The sequence below is a fragment of the Anneissia japonica genome, unplaced genomic scaffold (assembly GCF_011630105.1).
Source record: "Anneissia japonica isolate Jap-2015-1 unplaced genomic scaffold, ASM1163010v1 scaffold288060_len1141017_cov207, whole genome shotgun sequence".
Classification (NCBI taxonomy): Eukaryota; Metazoa; Echinodermata; class Crinoidea; order Comatulida; family Comatulidae; genus Anneissia; species Anneissia japonica.
The window spans coordinates 489,418-503,365 of NW_022712486.1; the positions used below are offsets into that span (position 1 = coordinate 489,418).

The following is a 13,948-nucleotide window of genomic DNA, read 5'->3' on the forward strand; positions in this document are numbered from 1 at the left end:
GCAAGGTACTACATGGCTCAACTACCTTTTACTGACAACGGAGGGGATGGCAACTCGATTTTTAGATTAATTTTCCTAATAAAGTTATACTACATAACTTCTAATACGAACTATTGTTATGATAAATTTAGCAACAAATTTTTTTTTTTTTAAATTTAAAGATGCATTATATCTTTAATATGACACAGTGTCTGATTGTTACCATTGTTTCGTTTCTGCAGGTGTGATGGCTGGGGCACCGTATGGTAACGCTGGAAGTGGCTCCAATTTTCTTTGTCTTCCAGACAATCCAACGTACAATTTTACGGTAGAGGGGCGTCAAGGTGAGAGGGGAACAATCTATGGTACCGAATACAGACTGGGGGATCGTCTATTCAAGCCGTTGAATGATCTTCACACACACGATGTTCCCTGTGCCATTTGCCAAGCCCCACGAAGCGTCACCCTTATGATGCCGGCTGATACAGAGTGCCCAAGCGGATGGAAGAAGGAATACGATGGATATCTGATGTCTTCTAAGTTCGATCACAAGCGGGGTGAATATGTTTGTGTCGATAGTAACCCCACTGCGATACCTGGTACGAAAGCAGTGGTTCCAACAAGTCAGGTTAGCATGTTGTATCTCGTTGAAAGCAGGTGTTCGACCTCAGGCGGCGGCTTACCTTGCCTGCCGTACAAAGACAACTTGGAGTTAGCTTGCGCAGTTTGCACGCGATAAAGTTTAGGAATTTTAACATCGAACTTTTTTTTTTAAATTTCCTACATGTTCTTTTATCAGTGGATCCCATCCACGATCGTCTGAAACTCATTATCTACATTGCGGCACACATATCAATTGATTAAAAAAAAAACCCTACCCTTACAAGATTTTAGAATAGAAATACGTTTCATATTAACATTTATTTTGATAACCGTCTGTATATATATTGTTATTTCTGAATAAAGTTTTGAAATACAAATCTAAACAAAGAAATATCTCAATTTTATAAACCGTTTTTAATATCTATTAACGTTAACAGCGCCACCAAACATTACGAAACTTAAACTAAACTAAAGAATATTGGCCTAGATAGGCATAAATAATATCGACTGACAGAGTAATAAATAAAACACAACCATACCTGGAGCCAAAACTCCTCATCGCACAACCCATGGCAAGTCAGGTAACAAAGCACATTAAAAATGGCTAACTGATTTGCACAGAGGTGAGCTCTGTATTCACCGAACTTTCTGTGTATATAGACTATAGAATTGAAACAGAACAAATACAAATATTGCATGTTAAACCGATCCGTCACTGATGTTTAGAACCACGAGATGGATGTATTGCCCTCACGATGCTTTCCGTAGGTGAAATGCGCAATAGCTCTGACGAATTGTGCATAACGCCTACGCAAAACCACGCAATGACCACGTGACGCATGCCTTCTGACGTGTCAAGATAACCAACAATAGCTTTGAATCAAATAAGTCGAAAGAAAAGTTGATGATTGCCTTCTGCCTGCAACCTTGGTGTTGTGTCTGACGAGGACCACTACTCAGTTCCCATTAATTCAGTTTCGTGTAAAAATCTGCAAATACATTGATTTAATCTAATTCTTTCATGATTTAATGTACCGGTGGTACTCATGCTGTCCGTTCTCTGGTGTTAACGAAACTTGAATTAATGCAATTCACTTTTTAGGGATGTAATAAAAGAAAACATTTGAACGTCTGTATAAACATCAGAATCGTTCTGCTAAATTAGTTTACTGTGCTCCGCGGCACACTCACACTTATGAAAGGATTACAGTTGCGGTGGTAACAGTGAGTGATAATTTAGTTTAATTTGTGAATTGTGTAAATGGTGGAACACCAGCCTACTGGCGTAAAATGGTAAATAGATATGAACTGAGAATCCAAAGTGACCACCGAATACAATGTATAATTTGTGCTGAGACCTTTCCAGCGCTAAAATATAATGTTTCTTGTTTGCAGTGGTGGCGCCTGCGGGGTGGGGGGAGGGGGGTGGAGAACAGGGTCGGCATTTTCCCCTCGTCGGACAATCCTGAACCATACCCTGTCGTGCGAGAAACGACTAGGTCGTCGGATCAAAAATTTAAACAAATAATAATTTTCCTATATCCAAATAACGCTATTTTGATTGCCAATCGCTAATATTTAGGACCAAATTAAAATGTTGGGCTATGATTAGAGAGAAACCGCATTGATGCACAGAACCAACGGCTTAAAATATTGCTTCCGAAGGACGTTTCGCCACATTACTTTATTGAGATGTTTATATAGTTTAGGTAAAGAGAGTGTATAAAGTTAGATTAGGTTCAACTCATACAATAGCTTAACAACTGAGTATGTGGAATTAATTAATTAAGAAAGGGCATTTATTTAACATTCTTTGAGTTGAACGTGAATGTTTAACTACCTAATAATATCAAGTGTTATTATTAATATTGAAACCCTTTAACTATTGGGAAATTCTATCGCTGTATATTTTGTAAATATCTATGTAGTAATTATTGTATTTATTTGTCTTTATATTACTCTATGTTGTCTACTGCAACAAATTAATTCTTTAATCTTGAATCTAGATGGCTAGATAAACTAGCACTTTATGCTGCAACATTATACTCTCATTTTCGAAATATTTTCACATGGATCCCGAGATTTTGACAGGTGTGATGTGGTACAAAAGACTACTTAACGTCCATTGTTTTATTTCTCATTTTGATAGTCTGCGCCTTTAAACATAACGCACCTGAACCAGCTTAGCCCACTACCTGTGAGTTGAGAGTTTAAATAAACAGTGAATTACAAATAGGAGATTTGTCTTTTATCACGTATAGGCCTATGTGTTATGAATGAGCATTACCTGTATTGTTTGAGTGCAGTATGTGCTATTCGATGCACATCACCGAAAGTACCTGTATTGTTGACATTATGCTACCACCGTTTCGTGAACCAAATTGAAGCAGGAATGTACAAATAAAAATTCTCATAGCCTAATAGTGATGTAATCACTTTTGTGACTTTCACTTTAACTCATTTCCATAATCGGGAAACTGTATTATTATAAGACTCCTATTACAATAACTGTAAGAGTTTCAACGACAGTGCAAATTGTAAGCAGTGAACTTAGTGAAGATATTTACTTCCTTTTTCAAAGTAGACTAACATAATTGACCAACTGTCGAGTCCGTGCGGTTTCTTCGTATCTGTAAAGAAAGGCGCGTTATAAATGACTAAATTGGATTGGATTAAGTTACAAATTTGTCAAACATTTTGAAATTTATTTACCGTAGGCCTAGCGCTATTATCCGAATTAACGCCCTGCTTTCAATAAACTCCTCCTCGAATAAATTCCCATCTGAGACTCATTTGAAATAAACGCCTCCCTCGAATAAACGCCCCGAGGTTTTCTCCTTCTCAAAACCCTTCTCAACAATAAATTCCCCGGAGCCTGTATTTTGAATAAATACGGATGAAACATGTTGATGATGAATTGCACTTCATCATCAACATCAGACACTAGACACTAAAAGAAGCGACACAACCAGAGCTGTAATTAAATTGCTCACACTCATTAAAATACGATGTATAAATCTATATAGGTTTAGGAAGATTATACCCCTCTTCGAAAAGTCCAAGTATCAGGGGTCCCGAGTTGGACGAAATCGATTCCAGGAGATCTGGTTAAAATGAGCTTTCTTAACATATTTATTTTATTTTATTTTTCTGCGCATGGTGACACCCGACACCCATTGGCACGGTTCTCCATGAGACAATTGATAATAAAGTAGTAAAAACATACAAACACGAATTTCGGGAGATTCCCACGATTTCCGGGAGATTTTTACCCCTGAAGTAGGCCTATAAGTGGTAAAGTTTCGAGCTATGAGAAAAAAAAAATAGCAACCTCCTTTTTTAGGAGGAAAAAAAAAAGAAAAAGAAGATAAGAAAGAAAAAGAAAAAAATGATAGCCCAGAACGCCTCAAATGTTACCGTATTTTCGGGCGTCTAGAACAACTTCAATTTCGCGGGGGCACCCCTATGTAATAAGTGGCTGGTTGCATAGATTTTCTGAAAGTTTTGCAGGTACATTTATTGCATAAAGGCATTATGATAATTTATATAAATGTATATTATTATAAACATCTGTAAGAGTAGTCGTTAGTAAAAATGCACATTAAGGCATGTACTCTCTTGCCCTGTGCGTTTATAGGCCTAGACGCCTGGCTTAACTGTCGTTCTCTGAATATAGGCCTACGATAGTAGGCCCACAACATTAAAAAACAGAATAACTCACCTGCAAATGTGAGTCCTACACCTGATTCAAAGCGACTCAAGGCGAGTTTCTAAATCCACCTGAAACGGAATCATTTAACTTGGGTAAAGCGACTAAGTGTAGGTGACCAACGCCGGTGACTAGACAAATGACCAGAATCTTGTAGGTCTATAACTGCAGCTTTTTTTTGTGGTATTGACAAGCCTCCTAGAATAAACGAATAAGCACCGCAACAATAACTTACTTTTCATTAACTATTTGCTGAGATTAACTCTGTATACGAATACTCGAGGTACCGCTAATGCCCGGGGCAGGCCACGTGTCGCCGCATATAGGCCCAAGTGGATTATGTTTTGTCTAGTCTGCAGTTTATATCTGCATTTTATAATATCCAGATTTTATATTTGGTATCTGATTTCCTTTGGACCAAGACTGTATGCAAGGCAGAGTGATGGGGGCGCGTTAGTCCTCCAGCCGTACCCAAAATGATGCTATTGTAGCGTACTTCAAGTTACTCAAAATCGACAAAAACATAATTATAGGCTGTATACATTGGCTACTAAAAGGAAGATTCGAGGAGGGGGAACTACCTTTTTTTAATTTTTAAACAAAAAATACAAAATGGAATACACATACAAAAAGTTACAGTATTTCGTAACACAGCATAAACTGAATACGTATTAAGCATAGCTTTTTTTTTCGAGAGGGTCCATCCCGCCCCAACCCCCCCCCCCCCCCCTCCTATCGCCGCATTTCCACGCTGGCACTCCTTACTTGCACTATTCTGAGAAACTGATGCCCCCTCGTCTAAAAAAATCCTGGATCCACCCAGGACTGCTTCCCTGCTTCCCTTCGACATTGTTCAATCTCCTGGATGTCTTTTACTAAACGGTTGCCAATTATCACATCTATTTTAATCCTACCACTCAAGGCAGGATTGTACACCGACGAACTATCAATTCGTAATTGGTTGTAACACAATGAAATCAATAAAATCGGCAAATACAAAAGAGTTGCCATTTCCAACAGGAATTTCCGGGCCAATAATAGGCCTATTTAGTAGGCCTAGGATACCTGATGATGACATAATTAATGTCGAAATATTGAATCCCGACACGACGGCGTGCATTTCGATACTTGGATTATGTATTATCTTATCTGAGATTAATCAGTGGACCTTTCGGATTTTAGTAGACCATGGACCTATTAATAAGTCCATGAGTAGACGTAGCTATGTTTTGAAGTACAGTAGTTTAACCATGGATCTTATTAATAACTCCATGGTTTAACAGCAGTGGAGTAGTCTAGGAGTGTGGTCAGTGAGGTGGGCATTAACTGCCAAAATAAGGTAACATTATGAGGTGATTTTTAACTACTTTTTAGCGAAAAACTTCAAAGGAGTAAGTCGCGCATTGTAATGAGGTAGAATGATGAATAATAATAATAATAATAATAATAATAATAATAATATCTTCTGCCTTATTGTAGTCTGTAGCTTATCTTTTCTATATCTATTCAATATGTTTTATAGATGAATTTTATGTAGTTTTTTTTTTAAATGTAAGAAAAAATCTTTAATAATACCTGTTTTTCACTGTTCTTTTACAGGTTAGCGGTTTAGAGAGAATTCACCCTGGTGTCGGGCTTTAGCCCATTATTTTCTCTGGCCATGCCGCTAACCTGCCTTTTTTTGTACTTCATGTTTGTGTTTTTGCATTCATGCCTAATTTATAATAAACAAAAAAAAAAAACAAAACTTGAGCATATTTTTGTTCATCAAAATTCCAGTGTAGGTATCTGGGGGAAGTGCAAGCTTTTCAGAAGTACAGCAAACAGTTTCAATTACTATTCATTATAATTGATTTAAATTTTATTACAAGTTGCACCAAATATTGTTTGTACATGAGATAGATATCTATAATACATTTTCCGTATTTTTGCAATAACTGTAAGTGAAATATAAACAGCGCCCTCTGGAATAAACTGTTCTAGATCTGTCTCTTATACACATCTAGATGTGTATAAGAGACAGGTATAGAATAGATAGGCTATGGCATAGTATTTCAAACATGAAAACTGTTGAAGGAACAAGTAGGTTTCCTCGTCTAGTGAATGTTGCTAAGCTGGTCCTTGTAATACCACATTCAAATGCAGAGGAAGAGAGAATATTCTCTATGGTCAGGAAAAACAAAACATCATTCCGCTCCAATCTAGACCCAAAGGGTACACTCTCAAGTATCCTAACCATCAAGCTGGCACAACACTTACCTGTCCATGCCTATGAAACACCAACAGAAATTTTGAAGAAAGCTAAGGGTGCAACTTGGGCATACAACCAGTTACATTCATCAAAAGAGAGCAAATGATGCTTCAGCCTCTCTTTTACACAGATCTCCTTTCTGTTTAACTTGTTTTACCAAAAGAATTGTTTGTCAAATGTAAAACGTGTATTTGAGTATTTTGAAAATTTTGTTGAAAAAAAATAAATAAAGTTAAGAGTTTTAACACTGAAATAAAGCTATAGAATTTTATTTTCAAAAAATGTTAGTATATATTACCCCATTTTAAAGATTTAATTTGAGCACTAGAGATCTGCTCAGAGTGCACCAGAGAGCATCGGCCTAAAAATTTCCGGGGCCCTAGGCGGGCCCTCGACCCACGCCTAAATTGTTTCGTTCCTGTGCAAATCTCCATCCACAGCCAAACTCAAACTTGGCATGTATGATTTAGTAGGCCTAGGATTCCTGATGATGACATAATTAATGTCGAAATATTGAATCCCGACACGACGGCGTACATTTCGATACTTCGATTATGTATTATCTTATCTGAGATTAATCAGTGGACCTTTCGGATTTTAGTAGACGTAGCTATGTTTTGAAAGTACAGTAGCAGCAGTGGAGTAGTCTAGGAGTGTGGTCAGTGAGGTGGGCATTAACTGCCAAAATAAGGTAACATTATGAGGTGATTTTTAACTACTGTACTTTTTAGCGAAAAACTTCAAAGGAGTAAGTCGCGCATTGTAATGAGGTAGAATGATGAATATCTTCTGCCTTATTGTAGTCTGTAGCTTATCTTTTCTATATCTATTCAATATGTTTATAGATGAATTTTATGTACTGTTTTTTTTTTAAATGTAAGAAAAAATCTTTATTAATACCTGTTTTTCACTGTTCTTTTACAGGTTAGCGGTTTAGAGAGAATTCACCCTGGTGTCGGGCTTTAGCCCATTATTTTCTCTGGCCATGCCGCTAACCTGCCTTTTTTTGTACTTCATGTTTGTGTTTTTGCATTCATGCCTAATTTATAATAAACAAAAAAAAAAACAAAACTTGAGCATATTTTTGTTCATCAAAATTCCAGTGTAGGTATCTGGGGGAAGTGCAAGCTTTTCAGAAGTACAGCAAACAGTTTCAATTACTATTCATTATAATTGATTTAAATTTTATTACAAGTTGCACCAAATATTGTTTGTACATGAGATAGATATCTATAATACATTTTCCGTATTTTTGCAATAACTGTAAGTGAAATATAAACAGCGCCCTCTGGAATAAACTGTTCTAGATCGTTATGTTTAGCAAAAAGTATAGTTCTTATGGTTTTCCACCTAATTCTTGTATCATCCGAAAACGTCCAATTATTTGATCCACCATATTTCCAGGGCAATGAACATTTAAACATAAAAGTATTGTATTTTTTATGTACATGCACTTTAACTTTAAATCAATAGAGGTTAGAATTCATCTGAAATACTTATGGGTATAAAACTATACAATTATTAATATTGCAAATGAAGTAATCTGCCATTTGCATCCTCTTAAAATATTCATCAACACTTTAAGCAAATTCTAACAATAAATTTTAATTTACTAGTCTTGCTAATACATTTTCTAAAGTAACTATAAGACAGATAATAATTAAATGTTCATTTTAACGGTACATTAAGTATTTCAATTAATAAATCATTATTCTTATATCTAATGCATAATTATATGTAAAAATATTTCTCTGCATACATAGCAAATTCAAATATCAATCAATTTTAGATTATAAGACCTTATTTACACAATACACACTGTACAAAATCAACTTAAAAACTCAGTACAAGGTTTAAGAAAATACAATCAGTTTTACATTCAGAGTATTTACACACTAAGAAATCAAATTCTTGGGTTTCAAACATTCTAGTAATTCAATCTCACAAAAGCAAATTACCATAGTCCAGCTTACAGTTAATTATATAGTTGTTAAAACTTGGAGAAAAGTTTAAATCACAAGATAGAGATTGAAATGTAATAAAAACAGCAAAACAAATCATGTTTATATAATTTACTATTAGTTACACTAACAAAGCATTTAATTACATTTTGTTTAAATCCAGAAAGACAGTAATATATGAACTCCGTAACAATGCTTAACAAAAGTTATAGATTTTATGATCTAATGGCCAGCTGGACCTTTAACACATATATTCATTTTCAATAAATGCAACATGACTGTTTGAAAAAAAAAAGCAATTTCATGAAATGTTCAAATGCCAATCTGTGACTTAGTATTATTTCAATTTAAATCATAATTTATTTATTTATTTATTTCAACAATATTTTACGAAGGTGGTCCATCCAGCCGGAGCTGATCATTAGGGACCCTCAATACATAACACAAGTAACAAAGGAAATATAAATAGAAAAACAAAGAAATTAAAATGAAAAAAACAAATAAATAAAAAAAATGTTAAAAAAAATTTTAAAAAATAAAAAATAAAATAACTAATAATTAACTTTATACAGGGCGCCATTTACTGTAATAAAAAAAGAAGTCTGGGTCCTGACACAAATATGGTACAATATCACTTACCTTTTAAAAATACTGAATAGTTAATAGAAATTAATTCATATTTATCTGTTTAGATGATAAAACAAAGAGTTGTATTCTGACAACCAAGACTATTTTGTTACTTAGTGTCATAAACTTAAATAAAACATGCATATTCATTATCATCATCATCATCCTTATTATCATATTCACCCTCTCAGAATATTAACATATTTTCAGTTATTAAAAAATATCCTCAATCATGCATTGCGATTGATGCTGTATAAATGCAACTTTTAAAAATTTATATAAACTGAAATAAAATTAATTTTAAAAAGGAAACATTGATACTGTCTGTTTTTCTTTTATTAGGTAGGATATTTATAATACTTAAAAGCTAACGATAGAGCAAGAAACAAAGTTTTATCAGAGTACGTATTTGCCTTTCTAATGCACAGCCATAATTTAATCAAAAATGCTAAAGCGATATAAAGTAATTGAGGTGGCGAACATAGACTACATCTTAGTGCACTGCCTAGTTCAGCACTCTATTGTGGGAGCCTGTGGCACAGTGTGTATGGTGCTGGACTTCTGATCGTGAGATTGGGACTTCGAGACCGACGCTCGTCGCAGCGGCATTGTGTTCACGGGCAAGACACTTTACTTAGGTTTGCCTCTCTTCACCCAGGAGTATAAACAGGAGTGTCATGCTGTTAACCTGCTCGTCGGTATCCCTGCTAGGACTAAGAAAGAAGCTACATTTAAAAAAAACCCAACTGTGTAGCTCCTGTGATTCATACGAATGAACGAACGAGCACTCCATTAGTTTTATAATAACTCATATTGGCTTTTAAACAATTAACAATCTCTGGTAATTAAAGTTATACCAACAGTGAGGTAAAACCTTAAAAATTCAATTAAAACATTGAATTCTTCACTTTAACAACCAAATAAATTATCAACTTAAAATTTGCAGCGATTTACAAACTTTTATAAACATTCTCAAATTGATACCTGCCAATTTAAGGGTATATGCAAACAACGTAGGGACATTATTATGTTAATTGGTGATGAATTTACTTTCTCGCTCTAATTCCTAAAGCCAGCAACAAATATTGAATGTTATATTATAAAGGTGTTTATATCACCACAAATAATATATTATGATTGATTATTGGTCATGGATAAAATAGCACCATTTATCCAGTAATGTAAAATAAAAATTTGACTTATAGTCATGTTGATACCATTGATAGTACTTTAGAATGTTTGGTCTTCATAAAGAGTTAATTATTTGTTGCATTTGTAGGAAGTCCTTCATATTGACCTGGAAAACTTTTAATTGCTTATAGCTCTGATCACCACATACATTTATTTATTTGTTATAAAACTATGACAAAATGATGCAATATATAAATCAAACACATTATAAAATCTTTAGCTTTGTCCAGACTAAAGCTTTATGCAACAAACACATGTGATCTGTCCATATATGGGCATGATATGGTATCATAATGCCCATATATGGTTAACCACATGTTCATAGCATGGGAAGCACTTCACTCATATCTAGTAGTGATAGTATTATGAAGATAAATATTTTTCTAATCTGGTTACATCAAATTCCAGACTTCTTATGGAGGTTACATTTATAGCAGCTTGGTATTGCTCTAAATTATCTGGATTCTGAAGACTAGGAGTAGAGTCTATCATCATTGCATTCTCAACTTCATCTGGGTTATAAAGTACTAGCCCGGCCGCTGTCATCCATGGTATCATAATGCCCATATATGGTTAACCACATGTTCATAGCATGGGAAGCACTTCACTCATATCTAGTAGTGATAGTATTATGAAGATAAATATTTTTCTAATCTGGTTACATCAAATTCCAGACTTCTTATGGAGGTTACATTTATAGCAGCTTGGTATTGCTCTAAATTATCTGGATTCCGAAGACGAGTCATCATTGCATTCTCAACTTCATCTGGGTTATAAAGTACTAGCCCGGCCGCTGTCATCCACAACACCTTCTTGTAAATAAAGCATCCATCTGTAATAAAGAAGAAACTAAATAAAAATGCACAAACAGTGGTGGCACCAGTGGGGGGGGGGGAAGGGAGGGGCATTTTCCCTCCATTGGACAGGCCTGGACCCCCCTGTCGTCAGATGCACGACTAGGTTGTCTGACCAAAATAATAAAAAAAGAACTATTTGCATATCTAAATAATGTTATTTTGATTGTCAATCCCTAATATTGTGGTCTAAAACACATTTTGGACCATTAAGCCATAAAAACTCTCCCGTGAACCCTATACCACGGATTTTTTATTCCTGGCTGTCGACCGAGGCTCTAATCGGCCCCTTGGTTCTTCCCCCTTCGTCGGACATGTTGGACCCCTTGTCGGCAAATTTCTGGCACCACTGCAGTGCATAAATTTACCAGTCACGTATCTACATTCATTTTACACTACTGTGATTTGCAGTGTTCTGTAAAAACTTAAATAAACTGATACTCACTTCTTTTTAATTTCTTTACATTCTGTCGACAAATAGTGAAGACCTTTCCCAGATTTCTCAACTAATTTGAAGGAAAAGGGTCGTTCCACTGCTTCTCCATCTTCAACATCAGCAACGTTGTAAAATGAAAGAGGAATTGATACAACAGGTCGGACATCCTGTAAAGAGGAAAATTTACATCTTCAACATCAAAGCTACACACTTACTTCCTGTACATTATACCAGTTATGTAAATTACGATTTTGAAGGTTAAAATGTTTAATATTTCCAAATGTGTATTACTGCAGTCATCATCAACTCATAATCAAAATATCATTAATATTGATAGTAATAGATGCATCTCATATGCAGTGTATTTCCTGTGATGAGATATTTTGAGACTAATTATAATTAGAGTTTATATTTTCATTTTTATATTTTATTTAAAATCTCACCTAACAGTGTGTAATCTGCCACTTATAGAATGGACTACGAATAAAATATAAATATAGGAAGATATATAAATGTTAATCTACTATCACTTTTATACGCAAAAGAGTACATAATTCTTAAGGTTTACTTGTAATTGTTTGCATATCATAGTTCATTGATATTTTCCCTCTTGGAATTTCAGTAGACAGAACCATTATGGTTATAGCCCCCTCTACATATGAAGATGTGTTTATATTCATGTTTCTGAGGACAATATATTATCGCTATTCTAATCAAAGCCAAGACATGTTTTGTTTTCTTTAATTTTTTATTATTTTTTGTCACAGAAATTGCGCAGAACACTATCTTGTTATTATAAGATCTTTGCTAATATGTAGTCAATGTTAAACATAACCGTATATGGGTCTGCATTAGCCTTGTATTTGGCAAATTCCATTAAGAAGTCTAATCAAAATACATTTTAGTCATTCGTATCACATATTCATTCATACTTTGACTCTATTGTTTAGTAAACTTTGTCCCATGGGGCAATTTTTCTAGCATGCAGTTAACTTTCACTTCATTACAAAAGGTGTTGAAAAGTTGCAAGGATAAAGGACTGGAGAGAGCGAATAAGGACATTACCCTAGCCCAAGGAAATATTGCAATAAGCCAAACCCTTAATTGAGGTTAACATACAAGATGGGCAGATATATTTAGCTCAAGATTCAGACAATTCGGCGACTTATTAATTCATTTTTCAGGATTGAAACGAAAGAGAAACATTATAAATGCATAACCATGATGATGATAGGCGCAAAATCAGTCAAATAGAATTATTAGGGTCAGGGGTGATTTTAATTTAATTTGTTTTATAATATAGCAGTTTTACAACAATAAAAAAATGACACTTAGTTTATGAAGCGCCATTTTGAACCTTGTTAATTGCCAAGTTTACTTTCTCTTATAAACGAAGAAGATAAAACATTGCTATTACTATTCTAAATAGTGATTGTCTCTGGTGACTGTCTTGAGACGGTCCTACGATACATTCAGGCTGTTATCGAATGCATACAGACCCATATACGGTTATGTGTAACATGACAGCCAGGAGGTTAAACTAATGCGAGTCAATCAAAAATTAATATAATTGCAGTATACACCTGACAAGATTTTTGGTGCAGGAAATTTAGTGTTGACTGAGTGCACCAACCACACCCTTATTTTTTTTCACACAAAAACATATTAACTCTTAAACCAATAACTATGTACCACTCCACTAAATTTTACAATAATCTATTAATTAATTTTTGCATAATCTGCTAAAAGACGACAGACCGAAACACAGCACAATATACTTAACATACAGAAGGAGGATATAAGATATAAGAAAGAAGTAATAAAACTGGTTACTATAAATCAAGTAATCGTACCTTAGGTGCACGGAGCAGGTGTAAGTCTGTAGCAGTGACAACGGCCCACAGTTTTGTCCATGTATTTTTATGTTGTATAAACATTATTGATCCAAATATACAATCATCCTCTGTCAAAGACAACTAAACAAAAAAGAGTTTGAACAAAATTTTATAAAAGTAGGTTCAATAATTTATGATAGTCCATCTAAAAAAATCAAGAATAAAGGCTGATTTCTGATTATCTACCAACCAAACATGTAATGATAAATGATTTACTGAATTCTTCACTTCATATTTTCCATTTAAAAAGGTTTTCATATGATGGACTTTTTAAAAATTGTTGCATAAGCATTTATAAATATTGATAAAAATGAGCAATTAAATATTAAACAAACATTTAACAAATGGCTTACTTTTTTCTCTTCTGTTGTTATGTCATTTTCCTCAGTAAGGCCTTTCAACCTTACATAACACTTGCGACAAACCCTTCCTGATTTGTTAC

The 13,948-nt window shown here is 34.4% G+C and overlaps 3 protein-coding genes across 3 annotated transcripts in view; 1 reads left to right on the forward strand and 2 right to left on the reverse strand.

The window, feature by feature from the left end:
* LOC117107886 (short-chain collagen C4-like) overlaps positions 1-965 on the forward strand; it is a 3,879-nt gene extending 2,914 nt beyond the window's left edge. The window contains exon 4 of the mRNA XM_033249720.1: positions 222-965. Coding sequence (XP_033105611.1) covers positions 222-718 — 497 coding nt within the window. The 3' untranslated portion in view covers positions 719-965. The remainder of the gene's footprint in view (positions 1-221) is intronic.
* The window catches only part of LOC117107887 (adiponectin-like), a 17,553-nt gene extending 14,563 nt beyond the window's left edge, over positions 1-2,990 (reverse strand). The window contains exon 1 of the mRNA XM_033249721.1: positions 1,122-2,990. The gene's annotated coding sequence lies outside the window, so the exon portion shown is untranslated. The remainder of the gene's footprint in view (positions 1-1,121) is intronic.
* Positions 2,991-8,979: 5,989 nt separating this feature from the next.
* Positions 8,980-13,942, reverse strand: LOC117107851 (FERM, ARHGEF and pleckstrin domain-containing protein 2-like). The gene is made up of 5 exons (XM_033249650.1): positions 13,860-13,942; positions 13,465-13,587; positions 11,621-11,778; positions 11,088-11,153; positions 8,980-10,833 (listed from the first exon to the last, which is right to left on the reverse strand). The coding sequence occupies exons 2-4, from the start codon at positions 13,546-13,548 to the stop codon at positions 11,093-11,095; spliced, it is 303 nt and encodes a 100-aa protein (XP_033105541.1). The 5' UTR covers positions 13,549-13,587; positions 13,860-13,942; the 3' UTR covers positions 8,980-10,833; positions 11,088-11,092.
* Between the last annotated feature and the right edge of the window lie 6 nt (positions 13,943-13,948).